The 24546-nt window shown below is 40.0% G+C and overlaps 1 protein-coding gene across 5 annotated transcripts in view; it reads left to right on the forward strand.

Moving 5' to 3' along the window:
* RBM33 (RNA binding motif protein 33) overlaps nucleotides 1-24546 on the forward strand; it is a 133747-nt gene that overhangs the window by 53637 nt on the left and 55564 nt on the right. For 3 of the 5 annotated variants that reach the window (XM_026447014.1, XM_026447015.1, XM_026447018.1), the window contains exons 7-9: nucleotides 5011-5219; nucleotides 9284-9569; nucleotides 15494-15552. In XM_026447014.1, the coding sequence (XP_026302799.1) occupies nucleotides 5011-5219; nucleotides 9284-9569; nucleotides 15494-15552 (554 nt within the window). The remainder of the gene's footprint in view (nucleotides 1-5010; nucleotides 5220-9283; nucleotides 9570-15493; nucleotides 15553-24546) is intronic. The other 2 variants (XM_026447016.1, XM_026447017.1) reach the window with 1 other exon arrangement.

Below are 24546 nucleotides of genomic sequence, written 5' to 3' on the forward strand. Positions count from 1 at the left end.
CCTGAGTAGGTGGGTCTACAGGTGTGCACCACCACACCTGGCTAGTTTTTGTATTTTTAGTGGAGACGGGGTTTCACCGTATTATCCAGGCTGGTCTCAAACTCCTGACCTCATGATCCACCCGCCTTGGCCTCCCTAAGTGCTGGGATTACAGGCGTGAGCCACTGTGCCTGGCCTAGAAAGTTGTATTTCTAATGAGTTACCATGCAATGCTGCTCCTGCACTGGTGCTTCCAGAACCACTGGGATATTGTCCTTCTGAGGAGGAGGGCAGGCGGGCAGGAGGACACAGGGGCTCTGCCTGCTGTCTGGTCTTGGTCTAGATAAGAATCAAGACTTAACTTTCATGATTACTTTTATTACTTCTTAAAACTGTTATTCATAGTTGTTTTTTGTCCAAAACATGAGCCTGTATCTTTAAGTAGCAGATACGAATTCTGTAGAAGGACACTAAGCTCCAAAGATGCACAAGTTAGCAGTAGTCAACCGGTCTTACCTTAATTTACTAGGCAAGATTGTTCAGAGAGATTCTTCTAGAATCTTTGTGTTCTCTCTGTGGTCTAGTTTACTGCTACTACATCTTGTGGCCCAAGATTTCCCTAGACTTTTTTCAAGTTATGGTATGAAGTTGCCAGTTAAGCTGAAGCAGATTTTTTAATATAGCATCTTTAATTTCCAAGAAATAGAGTCTGGCATTGGCCTTAGGTGAAAGATGGAGTGAAGATCTTAAAACAGAAGGATGGGAATAGACAAAACATGTCAACAGGAGGAATTGGTAATATCATAAAACAGTCTTACTTGAGCAGAGGCGCGTCAGTCTTGGCTTGGGATGAGATGAACAAAGGAAAGCTCTCCATACCTGGCAGTATACTAAGGAATTCTAAGGGCAACCCACAGCCACCACCTGGAAGACATAAGGCTTCCTGAACTGGGGAGGGGTGGAGGAAGAGAGGGATTAGTTATGGCTACTACTTCTTTTGTTGGGTCTTGTTATCTGGGCTGTGGCTTTGATTACATACATTTAAACCATGATGTGTAAAAGCTTCGTCACTGAGAACTCCCCAGGTAGCTACAAGTTCTAAGACTGTTAATTCACTTGCTAGACAACATTACAAATGGGGGGCCTTTCCCCAACTCTGTAGTCCGCTCCCTGTGGGGTGGCTGTGGATTTCATGGCTCGTCTTCCCTCTTCTGTACCACCCTGCCCTGATTTGTGGTGCCTCTCTGCCTTTCCCACCTCCCTGGTTTCGTCATCTCATCCCTGTTCATTGTCCCTCCACCTACCCACTAGTAACATCCTGGTTCTGCAGTGATGGCCAGCTTGCATGTGTGCTTAGTGTCTGTTTCAGTCCTGCATCTCCTTCTCAGGACTTTTCCCTCATTTTGTTCTTTCCAAGGTCATTTACAATTTCGTGTATTTAAATAACTTGTATTAAATCTGTTTTGCTTTTTAAGGCGTCTGGCAGCTTTATGTTCATGTAATCCTGGGACAAGAAGCTGGAAAGGTTGGTTTGTGGTGGGCAAGTCCTCTCCTTTGAATTATGGGGGAAGAGCATGAGGTCCTTACAGGCAGAGTAGCTATAAACATAAACAGCTTGATTAATGACCATTCTTGTAAACAATGAAAAAGGCACTTAACTGCATTTGTGTAGAATGTGGTTGTTTGGCAAGATGATAGGGCAGGTGAAACCATAGTTGAAAGTACCCTTTTCTGTTCTGTATTACTTAAGAAAGCTTGGTGCTTGGAAACATGAGTTTCAGATAATTGTGAAGTTAGGATTTTTCCCAACACAAAGGAGGATTTTTCTGTCCATCAAAAGGTTGGTTTCCTAAAACAGTGAATTCTCTTGTTACCTTCAGCACCTCCCCCCAAACAAAAGATGAATTTTACATCTGAGGAAATATATATTGCAAAAGAGATAATGCCTCAATATTTGGTAAACTAAGACATTTGAATACATTTTTACACATCAGTTTATTTGTGTGCTCCTAGAGATCAAAATCAAAAAACCTGAACAGTCTCAGGTTCTGTGTGGAAATAATTACATTTATTTGATTCTGTAAAGCTGTTTGCCTGCTCTGTAATGGGATTAAAATATCTTGCTACCAGAGTACCTGTTGTCTTTTGAGATGTACTTTTTTTTATCCCACTGATATCATTGTTAGTATTGAGAACACTTCATTCTTCAAAAGGGAGAATCAAATAATGCACTGGTATCCCCAATTTCTTACTCTAAAACTTTACATGTGAAACGAAGTTCTCTTCCAATCTAGGAGGGAGTTTTGGTTACTTTTAGTCTTTTTTCACATTCACATCTCTCTGAAAAACATTCGTACATGTGACAACCTCAGCAATTAAGGAACAGTTTTATGCACAATTGTTGATTGGTATTTTGAATGCAGATTGGATTAGAAGTAGAATTCTGGGCTTTCATCTAGGTTAAGATCTTAATTAACTAGCTTTTTTTGCTCAGTCAGGATTGTGGAAATTAAACCTTACAGAAAAAGATTTGAATGACAGTGTTCTCAGTTTTCCCAAGGATGGTACAGAACTACATACTTAGGAAATAAATTAATTCATTACACACAAAGGATGTTGTAGGGTGTAAGTGCTTAACTCCCTCCTGGAGCTCAGTTGAGCAGGGTTACAGAGCAGGCATGTGTAAGGAATGGTTCACTGTGAAAAAGCCAGTCGCCATTTCTGAAGACAGTGTCACTGACCAGTGTCCCTCAGTTGCCAGTCGTCCAAGTTGAGAGCTGTGTCTTCGTCTGGGAGGTGGCCCTTGGATTGCCTTAGAGAGCAATGTAAGCCATAAATCAAAGACTGCATTTATTTTAGTTAGGCATTATCTGTGAGTAGGCTTCCAGATTATTTTATTCTAAGTTTCATTGGCATGTGTTACATTTTAAGTTGTTTTTTATTGCTGTAGCCTAAAGAACCTGCTTGTACACGCACAAAATATTCTCTTGAAATAATATCATTAATTTCAGAGGATCTGTGGGAAAGAGATTTCCCTGTAGTAACAAACAGTTCAGAATTGCTAATGCCAGCAGTAGTACTTAATGGTCCTTGTAGTTGCAGGGCCTTTAAAATTTTCTTGATTCAGTTGTCTTTTAAAAAAACTCAGATTATCTTTTGTTATTTTTCCAAACAAATTGTGTATTCTATATGTATTTCAACTATTACAAAATTATTTGCATGCAAATATATTTTTCTTAACATTTTAGAAAGGGACAATACAATGTAAAATTTTGTTACATTGAGGTATGTATCTCTTTAGAATCTAGACATAGTTCAGAAAACACTTAAAGGGAAATTAACATTTCAGTTGAAGTTACAAATGTAATTTCCATCCTGTCATATTTTGGTGACCTTTTGTGACAGCTTGTCTCAATTGGAGGAAAGCATTTTCACTTGCTGATTAAAGATGTCATTTGAAACCATTTTATTACTGAGGAAAGTGAAATTAATCTTGACACTCAGAACCACTAGAAAAATAATTGCTGATTCACTGCATAAAATGTGTGTGTGAACTAATCGTGTAGTCAAGATTAGAATAAAAGTCTATGCTGGTTAAGAAGAGATTAAATTTTCTTTCAAATGGGGTCTAGTTTTCTTTGAAGGGGAGAGGGGGTACCATAGAAACAATTTCAAGAAAAATGTGGCTTAGAGATTTTGGAGGAGTTTGGAGATGACGATGGGATCCAAGGTAGAAGGTAGACTCTGGTAATATTGAAAGCTTACCCTTGGCTGGGGAAGAAGGCAGAAGAAGGCATCTTGGTATACTCAGTGACATTTTTAGAAAATGTGGCGTAAGATCTGTTGTCCCAATTTAGCTAGTGTTGTAAAAGGACCATATGTGGCTAAATCATTTTCATTCCCTTTAGGAATATAGAATAATGTGCCATCTGAAGTTTCTTGGGGCCAATGCCCATGTTTTCTGTATCCCTAAAGCATTTGGCAGAGCAGTGAGCAGCTGCTGCACACTCCACGCGTGTTCGCATGAGTGTTTTCTCATGTGACTTTGCTCTCATTTGATTTGGCTTCTCTATCAGTCTGCATGCATATAAGAAGGCTCACAGTAAAGTTTTAAGAAAATAAATATGAAAAACGTAAATGATATGTATTAAATTGAGTTTTTTATTCTTTATGAAATCACCTTGACTTCAGAGTGAGTTCATTAATAGTTATGTTTTTACGTGAGAAGAACCAAGAATTTGTTTTCTTGCATCTATGTGCCGTCATCATATGCTATTAATATTTCTACTGGCTTCAGTAAGAAAATCATACTGGTGTAGGACTGGTAGAGACAGTTTCTGACTGATGTCATACAGCATCAGTAAAAGGTGTGACTGCAGGCTGGGCGCAATGGCTCACGCTTGTAATCCTAGCACTTTGGGAGGCTGAGGCAGATGGATTGCCTGAGCTCGGTAGTTCGAGACCAGCCTGGGCAACATGGTGAAACCCCGTCTCTACTAAAATACAAAAAAGTTAGCCAGTGTGGGAGCATGCACCTGTAGTCCCAGTTACTTGGGAGGCTGAGGCAGGAGAATCACTTGAACCTGGGAGGTGGAGGTTGCAGTGAGCCAAGATCATGCCATGCACTCTAGCCAGGGCAACAAAGCGAGACTGTGTCTCAGGGAAAAAAAAAAAAAAAAAAAAGATGTGACTGCAAAATGCCTTCTAGTGTGAGGGCAGTGGTTAAATTTCACTTCAACTTCTTTTTAGCCTCACTCAGCACATATCATTGGTCTCAAATGAAAATAATTTAAAATTGATTGGCGACACTTGCATTGTATCATAAAGGAAAGCCTATTCTTATTTCTCAGACCTCACTGGTGGGTTGTGCATGTTGCTGGTTGTATCATCCTTGCCGCTGCTAGTCAGGTGTTTCCGCGGGTGAAGCACATGCTGTTGCAGAGTTTCATGTCACATCATTCTTTCCTGTTTTCTAGATCTCTAGTTTGGGCTCTCGGAAAGTAACTAATACATACACATCTTTTCACATAGAACTTTCAGCAGAGGCCAAGGCAGCATTGCTTGAATTTGAAGAAAGGGAGCGACAGCATAAACAAGGACGCTACAGCTCCAGGCGGGGAGGACGGCGAGGAGGTCCGCTGATGTGTCGTGGTGTGGGGGACCAGAGGAGAGAGAGCACCGAGAGGGGCAGGATGAAGGACCACAGACCCGCGTTGCTTCCTACACAGCCTCCTGTCGTGGTAACTTCAGATTTTATTGTAGTAGTCCTAGAACTTTAGAATAAATGGCAGTAAGCTTTTGTGGGTATCCTGTTATACATTTCTCTCTTAGTCTGAAATGAAAGGTTAGTAGCAGGAGTAATGGCTGAAGTTTCTGCTTTATAGTCTCATGTGATGTTGCACACTCCAGTCATCCTGAATTAGAAATTCAGCACTCCAGTCATCTGGTAGTAAGAAATCATCCTGTACCACAAATACTTCCAGAGGAGGGATTAAGGAGCAACCTGATGCTCCAAGATGACATAAGCTCCTGTGGCACTTTGCTTGCTAAAGCCTCTAGAGGGGTATTTCTGAGTGCATTGCATTTGAAAGATGGTATTACAGATAGAATTTAGGCAGAAGTTGTTTATTTTATAAAAATATTTTTACCTTTATACTGTTTACCATAGATTTTTCCTTAAATACCAGTTTCTCAGAATTATTACCATGTCCTCCATACAAAGCTTTCACAGCCTATAGTTTAGGAATAAATCATGTACCTGTAATTTCAATTGGAATGTCCTTTGTATTTCAGAGATGGCACATCTCAGAAACAAAGACAGGAATTGTTGATTTTTTTGTTCTTTTTTTGTTTTTGATACAGAGTCTCCCTCTGCTGCCCAGGCTGGAGTGCAGTGGCATGATGTTGGCTTACTGCAACCTACACCTCCTGGGTTCAAACGATTCTCCTGCCTCAGCCTCCTTAGTAGCTGGGATTACAGGTGCTTACCACCACACCCAGTTAATTTTAAAAATATTTTTAGTAGAGACTGGGTTTCACCATGTTGGCCAGACTGGTCTCAAACTCATGACCTCAAGTGATCCATCTGCCTTGGCCTCCCAGAGTGCTGGGATTACGGGCTTGAGCCACTGGGCCCAACCGATTCTTTCAGTTAAGCTTTAGGGATTGTATGGCTTTTTACTTAGAAGTCAATCTTGAAGGAAAAATTTGTTTAACACAAATGTGTCCACTGTGTCTACCACTTGCCCTTTTTGCATTTTTATCTGAATTTAGAGAAAATGACATTTCACTTCTGTTGAAATGTTGTATTTCAGGAGCCATTCATTTGTGAAATGATAAAGTAGAAGAGATAATTTTTGTTTTAGCATGAGAATTCCAACTCTGATGTGTAAAGGGAGAGTAGGTAGGTGTACACAATTTGATGATACTAGGAACTGCTGTTTGCTTACACAGCTGTTTTGTTTTTGAGCATCTCTAACAGCAAAAAGGCTGGATTTACAGTTTGTCTTTTTTTTCCTTGATTGCTGCCTGTCTCCGCCCCAAACCTCCGCTTGCCATATGTCGAATAGCCATTTTCATTATTCTGGCCTCTTTTAGGGGCCAGACAACTCCCACAGGAGACCAGTGTTTACGTAATTATGGCTTTGATCCTGGAGAAGTTGCTGAACTCTGTTTTCTTACCACAAAGAAGGGAAGAGCATGCATGTATCTCTCACCTGCCTCCTTAGAGAGGCTGAACCGAGATGGCATTAATGCTTTTAAAAATGTCACGGACATTCAGTTGTCCTCAGTCCTGATGGTGACGTCGTATCTCTGGATTGTAATGTGACTGATTTGGACTGTTAGAGCCTACTGTGTATTAGGAGTAAACTAGACAGCTGCCCTAAGACTGACACAACTTTGTAAGCAATAGTCTCATCTTTGCTAATCAATGATGAGATCAGGGCTGTCTTATCCTCCACTCCAACTGCGTTCTCTTACATCATAAGCTTTCTCCATCCTATTCACTCCCCTTCCCAGAGCTATTTTGTCTCTTTGAGTCTTGACCCCCAAAGTTTTGGAAAGAAAATTTTTGCCTCATGTCTCTGCTTGTACCCATTTTCTGCTTGGTTGGCTGCTTGCTGCCTGGATTCCATTCTGTTCCCTGTCCTGAATCCTGAATGGTGCCCTCAGAGATGCCACCTGACCCCTTGTCCTGTTGGACCACACTCTGGGGCCTTGGCCATCACACATGCTCTCTTTGTCTTGAGCAGCTCTTTTTTGGGCATATGAGATTTTGGATGTACTCTCTTATCTAGAATGGTTTCTTCTTTCTTCCCTGTGACCTTTTTATTTTCAAACTAAACTTTTATTTTTGACTGCATATATTTATTAGGTACAATGCACTGTTATGGTATGTAAATGTTGTGGATGGATTATATCAAGCGAATTAACATTGGCATCCCCTTGAATATTTCCTGGTTTTTGGTATTGAGCATTTAAAATCTCTTTGAATAGTTTCAAAATACCCTTTTCTTTAGTTGTGTTTTTCTTCAGGTTTTGTTCTTAGTCCTCCTTTTTCTCAGCGGTCTCCCCAGCACTGTTCCTCTTGCTGTTACCTAGTGTCTCTCAGTGAGTCTTAGTCTCTAGCCTAACCTCTTTCCAGCTCCATTTTCTCCGTCTCCCAGCTGTCCCTGTACCTCTGCAAACACGGGTTTCATAGACCCTGAATGTCACTTGTTTAATCACACAAACATGATCTTTCTCTCAAAACTCTGTGGTCTTGAATTAATGACCATGCATTGTGGTCACTCTCAGTTCCATTAAAATGTAAGCCCTGGTGTCTGTTAGTGTGCTGTCTATGGGATACAATGGTGAATAAGATAGACAAGATCCGCACTCTCATGGGCAAATGTGCACAGATGTGATGAGTTCAGGAGGGGAACATACTGCATATGGGAGCATGTGTGCTAGTGGATGTGAGCTGGTACCAGAATCTTTTGAAACATCTTCCCTGAGGAAGGATAGGTGGGCTAAGGCCATTCATAGATGAGTTTTAGAATTCTTCTCGTTGTGCCTCTGAGATGTCTTCTTGCTCTTTGTCAGACTATGGCTGTTCCTGTGCTTCAGCTCTCGCCATAGCCTATTAGATGGTCTCCTTCCATCTTCTTTGCCCTGTTCATCTCACACTGCTGTGAATGATCATTTTCCTACCGAAGAGATCATTCGTGGTCCCTTGTTACACATGTTGTCTATGGCATAGTAATGGATCATTTACTTGGAATTCAAAAGCCCTCCATAATTTGGCATCATCTCAGGGAAAATAGCTTGTTAAGTTAGACAACTGAATTAGTAGTGGTCTACTGCTAATTAGCTGTGTGACCAGTTTGGTTAGTGATTAAAAGCAAAACCTGTGGAATCAGATGGCCTGAATTCCGGTTCCAGCTTTTCTGCTTTCCAACTACTTGATCTTGTAAAAGGAGGTCAATAAATAGGACCTACTTTATAGGACTGTGGGGAGCTAGGTCAGCTAACTTGCTCTACTGACCTTATAGTAGGAACTTAAAATGTGGGGAAGGTTCAGTCCACAGCAGCTGTTGCGGTTGTTGATTTCTTCCTCTCTAGTGACTGTTTGACAAAATAACCAGCCTCGAATCGAGATCTCTGACCACTTTGAGTGTGTAATTTTCATACCTTCTTTCCTGCCTTCTTTCCCGGTCTCCTGGTTTTACCAAGCAGGTGGGTCTGTGCTGCTTCTGCTTCTTTCTGGGTATCTGTCCCTCACTCTGCCTTGCACCTCTCTGTCCTTCATCACCGAGTTCAGGTGCCACCCTCTCAGAGAAGCTCCCTGCCAGCCTCTCCTGGAGGCTCTTTGTAGCCCTGTCCTGTTCTCAGGCCTCAGTTCTGGAGCAGGGTGACTGGTGCGCATCTCCTGCCTTGCTTACGAGAGTTCCTGGAGGAGGATGCAGGACTGCCACAGGGAGGGCCGTCGCAGCTGCTCTTCTGTCCCTGGCACAGGGCTTTGCTCAGTGTGGGCAGTTCTTTTTCCTGAACTGAATTTTTCTTTTCTTCAAAATTCACACTGGGTGCTTTGGGGCTGTTTTCCTTCTTGCCTTGAGATTGACTCAATTGTGAGACTATAGCCCTCACTGTGAAGAAGTAGAGAAGCTTCTTTATCCTGCCATTTTGATACAAATTGTTACTACAGACTTCTTACATTGTAACTTTACAAATGCAATCAGTGTAAATTTGTAACACATCAGCATTCTTTTAAATGTTGATTTCGGTGAACTTTTTTTTTTTTTTTTTTTTTTGTGATTTGTAGACTCATTCTCCAAGATTAATTCCTCCTCCACAGCCCCAGGCTCCCCCTCCGCCGCCACCACCGCCTCAGCAGCAGCCGATCAGAAGCCTGTTCCAGCCGCAGCAGCTGCAGCCGCTGCTTCCGGTGCAGCACCCGCACCACCCATCCCCCCCTCAGGGAATGCACATGCCTCCCCAGCTAGAGACCCCAAGGATGATGATGACCCCGCCACCCGTGACTCCACAGCAGCCCAAGAACATACACATCAACCCGCACTTCAAAGGGACGGTGGTCACGCCTGTTCAAGGTCTGTGTTTCCTTTTACTGTTGTAAAGCGTAGATGGCCCTCGCTTCCAATGGTTTGACTTAGGATTTTTCCACTGATGTGTTTTCGACTTTGCGAGAGTGTGAAAGCAGTATGCATTCAGAAGAAATCAGAGTTCGAATATTGAGATTTGATCTCTCCTGGGGTAGCAACAGGCATCCCAAAACTCGCGCGAAGCTGGGCAGGGGGTGCTGTGGTTCCCAGCTCTGATGATTTTGCCAACTGTGGAATGATGTGAGTGTTCTGCTTAAGGTAGGTGAGGCTAAGCTATGATGTTCCATTGGTTGGGCATATTAAATGCATTTTGACTAAGGGTCTTTTCAACTAACAATAGCCTTATTGGGATGTAACCCCATCCTATATTGAGGAGCATCTGTTATGTTATAGATTACTGTGCATCTGAAGGCATTTATTAGTTTATTGCACTGAAGCCGTTGCTATGGCAAAATGGTTTTCACATTCATATTTGTAAGGATGCGTTTTCCTTGGCTCTTCCCCATTCATTTAGATTTTAGCTTGATGGGTCAAGTATATTTCTTTAAAAATGTGTATCTCTTATTGTATAATTGAGTGGAAAGTGCTGATCTGTGACCTTCATAAGTCTCCCGGTGAGGATGTTTGCAGTGGTGAGTGTCCCTCTTTGGTTCCAGGCAGCATGTTCCCCTTCAATTCCAGTGTCAGCTGGTGGAGAGGGGACACATCCATCTTTTAGTTGTTGTAATCAAATAAATACAGATCTGATTTTTACTTAAACATGTTCCTTAAGCTAGGAAACTGTTTTCGAGCAGTTTATATGAAGCATTAACTTCATGTATCTGTGAACACACACACATTTATTGAGTTACTACTCTATTTTTGGCATTTGAGTTATATTGATGAACAAACCAGACAAAGCTTTCTTCAGCCATGATCTTGCTTTCTAACAGTCTTATTATTATTACCAATAAACATAAGTATTTTATGTGGCATGTTAGAAGATGAAAATGCAGTGAGAAATTGAGCAGGATGGGGGAAGGGATGGGTTGTCTCTTAATAGGGTGATCAGGGTGAACTTCACTGAGCAGGAAAGAGTTGAGGGATATCTGTAAGTTAGTAATGTGGCTGTTCGGGGAAGAAGATTGCAGGCAGAGTGATCAGCAGGTATGAAGGGGTTTCCTCCAGGTGAGACCCTGCCTGCAAGTATAAAGGAGCCTGGCCGAGATGGGGCACAAACTTGAGGCCACTGTATTGACAGACTTTGACTGTGTTTTGCTAAAACAGAAGTTGGATGATAATTGGTGGGAGCCAATAGGCTTGAGAGAAAGTTTTTTATTCATTGCACTTAACAGAAAAGAGCTAGTGAAGAAGGAGAAACATCATTGATGCAGATGAGAGGAAAAACTTGTCTTGTCCAGGACCATGTGCCAGAGGTGGGCTTGCTGAGATGGAGGAGCAGGGAGTCCGCCACAGTTGGGGCAGATGGTGAAGCCTGAGCTCAGATGCGTGGGCAGGTGGAGAAGTCTTGTGTCAGTTCTTCCCTGGTGGCCTCAGTTTCCTCAGTAGGTAGCAGGGAGCTAGAGTGGGGAGGTAGGAGAGCGTGTTGAAGGTCTGAGGAAAGGAGCTATGGAGCATCCGCTCGTGCTTTGGAAGAGTGGATGTGCGCAGGGATGGCTGGGGCTGCTGAGCCCTTGAGGAGCGTGGATTTGAGGTGAGGGCAGTCAGCATGGTTGTATGTCCAGCTGTGCTCATCTGCACGCACTAGGTGTGGAATAGGCAGACGGTTGGGTTTATGAGGGTCATGGTTTTCACAAAGTAGTAAAGGAGAGGCAGTGTGGATAACAATGGGCTGTGGATCATAAGGTAGATGCCAGGGAGGAGAGGACACCAGGGAGGAGGCTGAGACGGTGAAAAGGAGGTCACTGGAGATCTCCGTAGAGTTGAACGATTGTTTGAATCAGGGTGCTGGAGGGAGTGAGATGGAAGGGTAGAATGGTCACCAGGACTGGAGGCAGAGGTGGCACAGATCTGAGGCAGGGCACGGCAAGGGCCATCTTTCTGTTTATTCAGACTGGAGCTGAACTCCCTGAGACGTGACAGGGGCAGTGTGGTGCTGGGGGATGTCAGCTGGTGGCATGAGATGAAAGCTGGATCTGGAAGCAGCAGTGAGATCAAGAAGGAGCCCTTCTACCTCCAGACCTTTGGCAAGAAGCTGTGGGAGAACAGCTGCCGCTCAGAGGGGCCATGAGAGCGAGAAGGTGAAGGAACTCGGGGTGTTGTGGATGCTGCCGATGGGTGGGGAATTAGGGATTCTCAAGGGTGTGGGAGAGAAGTTTCGGAAGTGGAGAGTAGCCTAAGGTAGTAGTTCAAGTGCGGGGGATTGGCCAGTGACCTAGAGCCTGGGACGCTCCCATACGTGGGTCAGAAGTATTATGAAGTGGCCATGGAGCAGGGACTGTGATGGTGACAGGCTGGCACAGAGTGAAAGGGAGGGGGGCGCCTCTTGACAGTGTCTGCGGGTCACCGACCAGGCCACTGGGCATGGCAGATAAGCATAAGGTTTTAAAGTACAGTTAACTCCTAAGCCCTCCTGACCCCATCGCATGTCCCCGTGTGCCCACAAAGTTCTTCCCACCCTGGTTAGTATCACTCGTCCCCACATCCTCTTAGGTGGCCCTGAGCGTCGCTGACTGGCGTGGTGCCTGTGTCTCCCGCCGTAGCCGTTGAATGAATGGACACAAGCATACTTGAATGGGGAAGGGTGGCTTTCCTTCAAGTAATCCTTTGCGTCTTCCCCACAGTGGTTGTCCTAAACCTGGCACTACTGTCAGTCTAATTTGTTGGAATGATTTTGCTTATGTTATTCTTTCTTGTGCATTTCCTTGTAAAATGCAGTGGAAAACTGGCATTTGGTAATATGTACAGATTTTCTTTAGCTTAACTAAAATAGTTTAAGAATTATAGGGTGGTAAAGCTATCAGGAAGCCCCAAGATATCCTCTATGTATGAAAATGGTGTCCCCTGCAAAAGTTAGCAGCCTGACAAGTGTAGAATCCAGGTCTTGCACCCCAAAGCACACGTGTGATTTAGCAACTACTCCAAGGTCAGCTTTCTGACAGAAGTTTTTCAACTCAGGACCAGCTAGCTTTTTCTCACCATGAAACCAGGAGCTTTAGTGCCACATGTCCCTTATCTGTAATTTGCCTTTGACCTTCAGAGGTACACAGACACAGAAGAGAAGGACAAAATAGCCTTGCTAGGTAGATAGGCAACACTTTCAAAGCAGTTGTTTATTCTGTAATAAATGAATGAGCTTAAATAGAAATGCACAGTTCCTCTTGAGAGAGACCGAATATCAAGATGTCTCCTGTACATAAAAGATATACAGATTAAACTTTTGATTCTCAGAGCCTTACATAGATGAAGGGTGCTTTTTCAAAACGTTAACAATATATACACATCTTCTTCTGATGGCACAAACTTCCTTTTTGAGGATGAAGAGGGTTCCATTATAATTTATTTAAAACCTGTTTTGTTGGAAATGTAACTTGTTTCCAGATTTTTAGTATTATAATGAATTGAAAACTTAGTCCATTAAATACATGGGACAAGTTATAATATTAAACTTCAGATATTCAAGTTGAAGCTTCAGCTGGACTGGTCTCTAACATCACACCTTCTAAATTCTTCTGTGCTCACAGTGGGCAGCCAGGGCCTGGTAGGTAGAGCCTGCAGACACATGCCTGGGCGTTCCCACTGAGGTGGCTGCTCTCGGGCGGGCCAGGTGTTTGCCCTGTTCCCACCGCAACTGTCCGCAGCAGCCCTTTTTTGTCAGCTGTTTTTCCTTTTCTGCTGTGTGTTTTTGTTTGTTTGTTTGTTTGTTTTAAATAGGGAAAAGGCTGGTACTTTGTGCAGATTACCAGCTCATCAGAGGCTTCTGTGTAAGAAATCCATTTATTATAATCAGATTGCTTTCTAGAGATCCCACCTCACCTTCTTTCTCTCGTTCTCCTGGTTAAAGAGGCTTAATGTTTTATCCTTTTATTGTGTTGGAATTTTTTTGGTAGATATTGGCATTTAAATTCTAAGTAGTACCTATGATGGAGTTAGTGAGGATCTGGGTGTCTCATATTTGTTAACTTGATTTTAAAAATCACGTCTTTACATTTAATATGTAGTTGTTTTCTTTGTCACCTTCATTATAATCTTCTGAGGTCAGAGATATTCTTCTTTTTTTCTTTCTCTACTTTCTCCAGTCTAGTGTTTCACTTTAGATATGGAATTGATGTAACATCAGCTGTATAGAATTGAGGGGAGAGTTGGATTCTATTATATATCAAGTCTTGCAAACTGACCCACTCTTAATTTTGAAATTTGGACTCATTAGATTAGCCTGTCAAGGAAGGGATGAACTTCTGTCATTTTTACATTTTATAAAAGTAAGTTTTCTTTCTGTCACACTTTGCATTTGATCAAGCAGTGACACAGGCCATGTATGCTATCACTTGAAGTGTGGAAAGTGCGATGTGAATGATAAGGCTTAATGTATGGAATTCCTTGAGTAATCATAGTTAAAAAAAAAAAAAAGTTTATCCTAGCACCCTGTTTTTGAAGTGATTCTGATGGACTTTTAAGAGGTATCACCTGTATTTCGCATTTAGCAGACACTTCTTAAATTAAAAAATACGCTACATTGTCAACTCCACCTGATGTGTATGAGTTTGCTGGGGCTGCCATAACAAGCACGGCAAAGAGGGCGAGTTAAACAACAGAAACTTATTTTCTCACAGTTCCGGAGACTGGAAGTCCAAGTTCGAGGTGTGGGCAGGGCAGCTTCCTTCTGAGGCCTCTGTCCTTGCCTTTCATTGGCCACCTTCTCCCTGTGTCCTCACGTGGTCCTCCCTCTGTGGGTACTGTCTGTATCTAAATTTCCCTTTCTTATACGGACACCAGTCAGGTTGGATTGCAGCCTAGACCTCATTTGACCTTAGTTACCTCTTTTAAAGACCTAGTCAGTGGAATCCAGTTACATTCTGAGGTACTGGGGCTTGGGACTTCAGTGTATACATTTGGGGTTGGGGGCGGGGGGAGGGAGTTGCAAACAGTTCAGCCCCACAGTACCTGACAATCTGAGCGCTTCCTAGGTGTATCTGCCAGCATGTTTTGATGTAAGATGTAGCCTGCACTTAGATTGTGAGTTTCTTTGAAAATCAAGATCAGTATAGTGCATGGTGAGTTTTAAAGAGCTTAAACACATCTGATTTAGCCTCAAGGTATGAAACTTACATCTAGCTTCTTCTCTATCCTGAGATGTCTTTTTAAAAATGATTTGTTTCGTTGTTCTGGTGGATTGATGGAAGTCCTGCTTGTTTATAAACCAAAGTAAACTAAAAGCCTTGGCATAGGAGGTTGTTTAGTAGAAAATTTTTAACGGTCTGTGAGTGTTTTTTCCAGTTCCTAGGATGTGCTGTTTTCCTTTCTCTGCCTGCCTCACTTCCCTCCTTCCCTTCTCTCTTTCATGATTCATGAGGGTTGAGATTTAAATGTGTATGTGACTGGCGTAGGAAAATATAACTGGGATTCGATAACCTGAATTATCTGGATAGGGATAGGAGAAACAAACTAGATTTTTTATTTTAGAGTAATACTGTCTTCTTTTGTTGCAAAATATTTTAATTCCAAATAATAGTCAACTACTGAGATTTAAACTTCTGCTTGCACTTGTTGTGTACTGAAAAGGAAACTTCTGCTTTCTCCCTTTTCTTTTATGGAATTGTTAAAAATACTAAATGCTTAACTTAAGTATAAGCAGAATGTGTTATATGTCTGTTACACATAATATATATTTTATATTAAACTTCATATCTTGTATTACAGGGGTTTGGGTGTTGAGTAAAGTGTGTGTCTAACGCAAGGGGTTTTTCTTGCAGTGCCCTTGCTACCAGTTCCGAGCCAGCCGAGACCTGCTGTGGGACCCCAGAGATTCCCAGTGAGTAGCAGCTGCTCCTTCTGCTCTGATAGGGATGAGCATACATTTACTAAGAAATATTAATATAGCAAGTGCAAGAGGTTCCAGCCAAATATAATTTTAAGGATTTGCAAATATTGACAGTAATCTCTGCAATAGAAAATGTTTGTTAAAAGCTTAAGGTCAGTGGATTTTTGAGAGTAGAATTAATTTTGTTTAACTGTAAAATTGTTGAATCAGGATCATCAGTGGAATGCTGTTCGTCTTAAAGAATATGAATATTGATTTTATTATTGCCTTATGGTAAGTGAGAAAGGGCCTTGCTTTATTAGAGAGATGGAGGTGTATGTGTGCATGCGCCCACAGGCACATGTATGTTTGTGCATGTGTATGTGTGTGTGTGTGTGTGTGTGTGTGTGTGTGAAATTCTAGGAAATGAAAATGAGAGATCTCTTGCTTTTTAAAAGAACCTCTAGGGTCTTGATGAGCCACTCATTTTATAATTTAAAATGAATGTTTTCACTTGAAAATATCTTTAAAAGAAAGCATATGTTCTCTCTCTTGCTGTCTCTCTCTCACACACTCTCATTCACTTATACACACACAGAAATGCACACTTTGCTGTATTTTCAGTAATTTAATACATTCTTCTAATGTGTTTTAGGTAGAAGAAACAAGCCCATTAACTAGATATATTTGTTTAAATATATACATTTTATTTTATGTGAATTTTTGGTTCAGTGTGTAGTTCATGGTTTTACTAGAGAGTACATTTTTTTTTTTAAAACTGGGGAAAAAAATGTTCTGACCATAACATTTTAATGTCATTTATATGTAAAACAGAGGTAGCCTTATTTAGGTTAAACAGTCTGATTTTCAGGAAATACCTAAATGGCCTATTGAACTGTTTATCTTTGGTACTTCAGTAGATAACATTTATATATGGCATTTAGCAAGAAGGCTTAAATGAAGGATGTGAACGTATAATCAGGTGATTATTCAAAAATAACATTATTGGATTTAAGGTTCAGAGTATTTTATAGAAATTTCTTTGACTTGTAGTTACGAATTACGACACGGTTTCTAAAGCTGGTTCTTTGTGATTTCTTTATAGTTAGCTAATGTGTTTCTATAAATTATTTACCAAGTTCTAAAAATTAGTTGTTTTTAAAACGTTAGGTGATTTTTATTGGGTATCTGTTTGAAGCAGTTGTCTAAAAAGCCAAGTTTTATTAGTTCTGTTGCCTAGGGCTGACATGTATGATTTTAGTCATTGAATATATTTCTTCTGTGGAGTAGTTTGTCTGCTAGTTATTGTAAAGCACTGACATGTTAAGTACTTTTTGCTTTTTCAGGACTATGATTATATCTGTGCTAAAATCATTTTTGGATGTGTTTTCATGTTTTGTACTACAAGGATAAAATTTGATGTGAATAGCATTTGCAGTTAAGATATAAACCTAAAGCAATGTAATTTATATTTTTGTAAAAATGTTTACTAATATAAACTTAGAATAGTCAATTGCAATTTTTATTTCATTTTTCAGTTGTGCAAATATAATTGTATCTGATGTTAGGAATAAAACCTTAGAATACTTTGCCGCTATTAGAAGAGGATAATAAAAGAACATTTTTGTGAGAAATTGAACTTGCTCTTCAGTTATATAGTACTCTAAGCTTGGTAACTATGTTTCAAGGCAGTTTTGAACAGTTTCTGTGAGGTGCAATGTTCTATTTTTGTTTTTGAGATGGGAAGTATGTGTGGGTGATCAGAAATGGTTGGGCTAGAAATGAGCCGTGTATGTGAATGTAGCTTAGTAAGTGTTCTCTTCAGTCCAGGTCTTTACCACAATTTAGCATGTCTCTTCCTTTAAGTCCCTAGTGCTGACATCACAGTGAACTTGGGGCGTAGTGCGTGCAGTGCACTACTTATTTCTGTCATCATTTTTCCCTGAGAGAAAATCATGAAATGTGTGTTTTTAAAAATACAGTAGTGGTATTATGTTTTTAAAAAGCCCACCAGAGTCTTTTTGGGGAGAAAGATAAACTGTAGGCTCTCTCTGGTTGTTTTAGTTGTAAGCCAGATCTTTGTTGAGTATTTTTTCTTTTTTCTACTACTAGATTAAACTTCTTTCCTGTGAATGTAAATGTAATTTTGTGAAAATTTAATGAGGATCTACTTTATGCCAAGTGCTCTACATAGTGCTGTCTCTAAGCTATAAAATGAATCAAGCATCATTAAATGAAACCTAACTTATGTCCTTAAGCTAATTTTCATTTGAGTAAAATTTAAAAATAGTGAAGACAGCATTGTTGTGGCTTAACAAAGCCCACTGGAGATTTCTTATTGACGGCTGGATGTCCTGCAGTCTCTGTCTTGGTTCTTATGGATGGCTGTATGCCCCTCGGTTTCTGTCCTGGTGGTTTTCTGTATTTGGGGTTCAATCAATATTTGTCAAACTGAATTTTGCTTTAAAAACTGATGACACACACACACACAAAGCGATGGAACATTCAACTTCAGATTTATCAGGTGGTCTGTTTGAGTCAGTGTGCTTCTTGGTACGCACAAATAGATTTGAATTCAGAAATCTGTGTGCCGGTTGTTATGAAATTTGCAATTGAGCAAATCAAGATTCATTGTAATCTTTCCGTTCCCCAGCTTAAGTACCTTTAAAGGAATTCTCATTGCTCCTAGGATAGGTAACATTCTATCCAAAGCTGTGCTCGTAGTGCATGTGTAGCTTCCTCACATCAGTCAGAGTTGTGTGTTTACTCCTATTTGTGTGATATCTGGTGAATGTCCGTGGCTAAATGCCCATGCAGAGTCCCAGTCATCCTGTGCTCTGGTGGACTTAGCCACAGGCCCCGCGCGGAGGGGCGGGAGGGAGCACGTAGTTGTCAAACAAACATACCCAAAACTGAATATAGGGTGATCTTACTGCTTATTAGGAGCCCTACGTAGAATGAGTAATGTAAAGGGGGGTGTGCGGTTTAATTTTTATATTTTTTACTTTTTGTTGTTTTCAAGACCACATATGTGAATTTGCATAGTAGAATTATATCACATGCATTTAACTATATGAGAATGCAGCTTTGTAGCCAACTAAAAGAGTAAAAAAAAAAAAAAAAAAGACAATACACAAAAGTACCACTAGATTTCCAAATTTTAAAGGATCTATGATACATTTGATGTTTATGCTTAGTTTAGAACTAGTATGTCCAGAAGTTTTGCTGAGTGATACTTCTAGTTTTTAAATTAAAAATTACAGAAATCGAGGCACCCGAATATGAAATACTATTTTTCATAGTGTATAAATTTTTAAAAAATTATTCTTTTTCTTTTTTTTTTCTTTTTGAGACGGAGTCTCTTTTGCCCAGGCTGGAGTGCAGTGGTGTGATCTTGGCTCACTGCAAGCTCCACCGCCTCCCGGGTTGACACCATTCTCCTGCCTCCCAGCCTCCCGAGAAGCTGGGACTGCAGGCGCCCGCCACCACGCCCGGCTAATTTTTATTTAATTTTTTGTATTTTTAGTAGAGACGGGGTTTCACCGTGTTTGCCAGGATGGTCTCGATCTCCTGACCTCATGATCTGCCCACCTCGGCCTCCCAAAGTGCTGGGATTACAGGCGTGAGCCACTGCGCCCGACTTTTAATATTATTCTTAAAAATTATTCTTAAAAATCCAAATCTGAGGCCAAAATTTGATATTCTGGGCTTTACTTGTAGTTAGAGTAATATTTTTATTTCTTGTTAATTAGCATTATTTGGAGAATTTAAGAAATGATTTTTAAAACAACTGCATGTCAAAATAAGTGTCTTAAGGATCCTTGTTTTTGATCATTTTGGAGAAAATTGCTTTAACTGTTGGTTATGTTAGCCTTTGCACTAGGATGCATGTCTTTCCCTAGTCCCTCATTGAAGGATCTGTAAAGTGCTTTGTAATTTAGGCTTCCATTTAAAAAATAGATTTATGTACTTAATTTTAGTTTCAGATATGCACATTAGTCCTGAACTCTGAAACTATTTTTCTTCTCATTGTAAAACATATTTCCATTACATAACATATGAATACTTACATGGGCTGATGAGCAGAGGAGGTAACATACCCTCAGAGCTTGACGTGTCCTGTGTGACTGATGACCCTGTTTCATTTGGGCACCTTGCTCTGTCCAGTCTTCTGGCCTCTTACCATCCACTAGTCCGTTTAGTGAACACATTTTTGTTCATGTCAGGGCTGTCGAATGCTATTTCACAAAACACTGTGTTGTGTTTTTTTTTTGTCTTTTAAATAAGGAAGTAGTGGGGTGAAACGCTAGTTACCTTTCTGGAAGTAAGTTTCTACACTTTAAATTCTGTTTTCCATTTCACATGTTCTTTGTTTTACAATTAAATTAATCTAATTGGTTTCTCTTTCTGCAAAGGCTATACCTGGTGTTTCTGTCACCAATACAGAACTGTAAGTCCTTATCTTACCCGTAAAGTATATTTTCTAGTCATGTATTTGTCCTCAGAGAGGTTTTTGTTTTTAGAGTTTGCCCACTTAAAAAAGTAACTTAAAATGTCAGTTGTCGGAATATTTTAAAGTGTTGTTTTGAGATTTTTGTGAATTGTTTTTCTGTGCAGTTGCTGTTTTTAAGCGTATGAAAAAGTCCTGAGCTAAATTTTAAGCTTATGAAAAAATCATTTTAAAGATTCTTGACCTAGAATGTTTTAAAACCTATTTTAGAATAAGTTTAAAAATTTTAAAAACTATTCAGTCCTTTGATTTTACATTGGTGTGTTGGGCAAATGGTGATATTTCAGTTGGCTATTAAATACCAGGTAGTTTGGCTGCTGAATAATTTCTTGGTGCCTTTTTTTAAAATTTAAAATAAACTATACTTTTAAGGTTAAATGCATCTTCTTAACAATCGTATTATTACTTACTTAGACCTAGCAAATGAGGTTCTCATTTGTGTTGACTCTGTAGTTACAGTGCATCACAGGTCTTATAGTTTGGGCTGCATTTGGGCACATGGTATCAGGTGGCAGTGAATGATGTTTCCTGGATGTGTTTTATAGGCCATTTCATGCAAATCATGTTTGATGAGACTGCTGCATCAAATCACATTTCTTTCTGATTACAGCCCTTGCAGATGAGAATCCAGACTTTATTCAATCCAGGGAAGAAAGTCTTGCTTTTGAACACCTACTGTTTTTACATGCCTGCAGTGCCTTATAGTTACCAGCACTTAAGCTATGGAAGGAATCATGGGCATTTTCTCTGATCAGACCTATAAGTAGTAGCAGGCGAATATAGTAGGAGATCCTTCCAGCTGTCAAACATTGTCAGGCTTGCAAGGAGAGAATGCAGTTTAAAATGCAGGTGACATAATACCCAACATCCTCCACTTGCTAGTGAGTTTCTGATTAATCATGATTACCATACATTATCATACCATCAAATTTAATCATATCAATGAATTCCCATCTGCAGCAGTAACAGGAGCAGCTAAACACTATGGTAACAGCTATTAAAGAAGGTGGTTTATCAAATTCAGTAACCCTTTAACTTGCTGTTTGGTCAGCATGCAGTGCATGTGTTGGGTAGAGATAGGGCTGGGTTAAAGTACATGCTACTCACTCAAAGGCCAGGGAGTACTCCTTGAAATTACATAGAATTGGTTTCTTGTTTCTTCTGTTGGAGCCATTGAGCTCCTTTGTAAAAACTGCTTTCTAGAATTTGTGATAAACTACAGTTGTCCCTTGTACAACATGTGTATGTGGGGGGCCTGGAAGCAATCTCCTATGCATACCAGCAGAGGGCTGTTTTTTGTTTGTTGGCTAAGTCAATCTGTCAACATTGACTGGGACACCTTTTAAATTCTCTTCAGATATAGATCAACTTATACACTTACTATGAAAAAATTTTCTACCCCTCACACTTAACCTCAGTGCAGTTTGCCTATCTGCAACTTAATAATTTAGCCTATGAAATGTTGGACGCAAAGTTTAAAGTCTTGGAACTCCTCTCTGCCAAGGAAATCTTAGTTATCTGTTTTTAGTGATGTGTCCTAGAAAGCACGCTGCTTTTTTTGTTTTAATATTTAATTTCCCAGGAGTCGTTGAAGACCTGTGGTTCTGTTTAGGTGCATTTTTAAGGCATACTTGGAAAGAAGTCCTGTTTTATTATAAAGTATCCAAAGCAATTCTTCTGGCCGGTGCTCCCAACACTTTGGGAGGCTGAGGTGGGTGGATCACTTGAAGTCAGGAGTTCGAGACCAGCCTGAGCAACATGGTGAAACCCCCGTCTCTACTAAAAATACAAAATTAGCTGGGCATGGTGGTGGGTGCCTGTAGTCACAGCTATTTGGGAGGCTGAGGCAGGAGAATTGCTTGAACCCAGGAGGTGGAGGTTGCAGTGAGCTGAGATCGTGCCACCGCTTTCCAGCTTGGGCGACAGAATGAGACTCCATGTCAAGTAAGAACGAAACAAAACCAAACCAAAAAGCAGTTCTTCCAAAAGATGAGAATTTTTTACTTTAAAACTTGAGTCCTCTGGGTGTAGAGGTGTGTGAGTTTTGCTTAGTGCCTACCGTTATATCATCATCCAGGGACTCTCCTGCCTCTTGTGGTTGGCCCCTCTGCCTGCTGGCCGCTGGCAACCACTGAAAGTGTTTGTTCCTACAATTGTGTTACGTAAATGGAATCATAGGGCTTGTTTTATTTGGAGCCTGCCTGCTTTCCTGTGGCATAACACATTTGAGATTCATCCATTTGCTGCACCAGTCAGTAGTTTGTCTTTTCTATTGCTGAGTAGTATTCCAGTATATGCATATAGCACAGTTTGTTTACCCAGTCACCTGATAGGCATTTGGGTTATTTCCAGTCTTTGTTGTGATTAGAGTTGCCGTAAACATTTGTTTATGGCAGGTTTTTTTTTGGGTGTGTGTGTGTGTGTGTGTGTGTACAGAATTTTTTTTTTTTTGGAACATAAGTTGTCAGTAAATGCCTAGGAGTGGATTGTGGATGATATAGTCAGTGTATTCACAGATGAGACTTTAAGACAGACTGTATGCTTTTCAGTTGACATAGCTGATACTACTGCTTTCCTTTTTCAGTTGGTTCTTTTTTTTTCCTGTTTTTTTGAATGAGGAAATACAGTCTTTATAGAGCATATATGGTTGAAAATCAGTAGTGAATAAAAAAAATTGAGTGATCACTATATTCCACAGTTTGTGTTCAGCAGCCTGTGGAGCAAAAGTAAAAAATTATTATTTTTTTGTTTTGGAGATTGACAAGCTGACTTTGGGAAAGATCAGATTGCCTAAGTTCACACAACTGGACACGGGAGGTAGGACTAGAGGCCAATTCTCTTAGTTTTTATGCTGTGCTTTCTCCTTCAATATGAAATTGAATTTCCGTAAACTGAGAAAATATCATAGAATCCAGTAAGTTGAATTGTAACTACATAAAATTGTGACCCTCATTAAGTACTGAAGTGAGGAAGTTTCCTACAGCGGGGCCAGTCATTGGGAGGAGTTGTTTCAGGAGGGCGTGGGAGGGGTGCGGGTGCAGAAATAAAGAGGTTTTCATTTCAGGAAATAATGTAAGTCTTCAGGAGGTTCATCAAAACACCATTTTGTACCAAAAAGTTTTGTAGTTTGTAGTGGGTGCTCTTGTTTCACTGCTTGAACCATTAATATTATCCTAATGTATTTAAATTCACGTGGTGTTTTTTGAAACCTAGTACTTGGCACAAGGTATGTCTTTCTTCAAAATGTTTAGAATGCATCTATAAATATAAAAATACCCTCTAGGAAGATGAATATAGGCATTTAAACAAGGCATAACCTGAAAGAACAAAAATCCATGGAGAATACTGAAATAAGAGGATTAACATATGGTGGTAGAGGGCTGTAATTTTAATTATGTCGGGGTCACTAGTGGCCTTGATTCTTTGCATTCAACCCATTTAATGGGAATTAACTGAGAGGTGTTCCTAAGTGTCAATTGGTTTCTTACGTAGTTCTTTGTATTTTAAGTGAGATTAATAAAGGAAAACATGTTGTAGAGATTGGTTATAATTTATTGAAAGATTCATGAAGTTTCAATGACATTTTTAAGGTATTTAATTAGTCTTATTAAAATATACGGACTGACCCTTTTAGGGAAGCTGATAAGTCACATAATAGCTGTTAGTGCCTTTTTATTCTTGGCTTTATACGATTAACTTTGTGCTAAGCAATTTATGCAAAATTTTTCATCTTTTTTTTTTTTGTAACCAGAGTCATCAGTTCTTCTTGAATAGGATTAATATAGATAAAAATCATGTAATTAACAAGAGATGCAGAAAAGTGAAAGTATAATTTGTATGAGAATTATATGAGAGAGAATAATAATTTCTTACCTTGGATTTTTAAAGGGATATAAAGAAAAGCAAAATTGAGCAATTATTTGAGAGGATTAAAGTAGCCTTTTCTCTCAAAAGGTAGAATTAACGTCAGTACTGAAAGTTCTGTTAAGTGAGGTATTCACAGCTCATGACAGTTTTAAAATAATTTTGTATTTGGTAGAGGGAATTGGTCATGTAGTACCCTTATTCCCGTGAAATGATAGAAGTTAATAAAGGAATGACCACATCAACAGAACCTCTTATGAATGTCAGATTTTGGAACCAATATGGCATTGCTTGGAGATAAATTTGTTTTAGCAGAATCAGTGTAGTATGATGGATAAAGCACTTAGTAAACGAAGAGTGTGAAAATGTGGGTTCTTGTCATCTTAGTTGTCATTCATTGGTGACGTAAACTTAGTTAATTCACTTTTAACTCTGTAAACCTGAGTTTCTTTATCTCATAGAGGAAAAGTGACTTGTCTGCCAGGTTCTTGGAGCAGTATTTATATCAGCTACAATATAATAAACTGGCTATAATATTTGACTGAGTCAGGATGTGAATGAGGCTGCATTTGACAGAAAACTTAGTTAACAGTGACTGTTTTATTTTTTGCATAAAAGTGAAAAAGCTTTTA

This window comes from Piliocolobus tephrosceles, chromosome 8 (genome assembly GCF_002776525.5).
Source record: "Piliocolobus tephrosceles isolate RC106 chromosome 8, ASM277652v3, whole genome shotgun sequence".
Lineage (NCBI taxonomy): Eukaryota > Metazoa > Chordata > Mammalia > Primates > Cercopithecidae > Piliocolobus > Piliocolobus tephrosceles.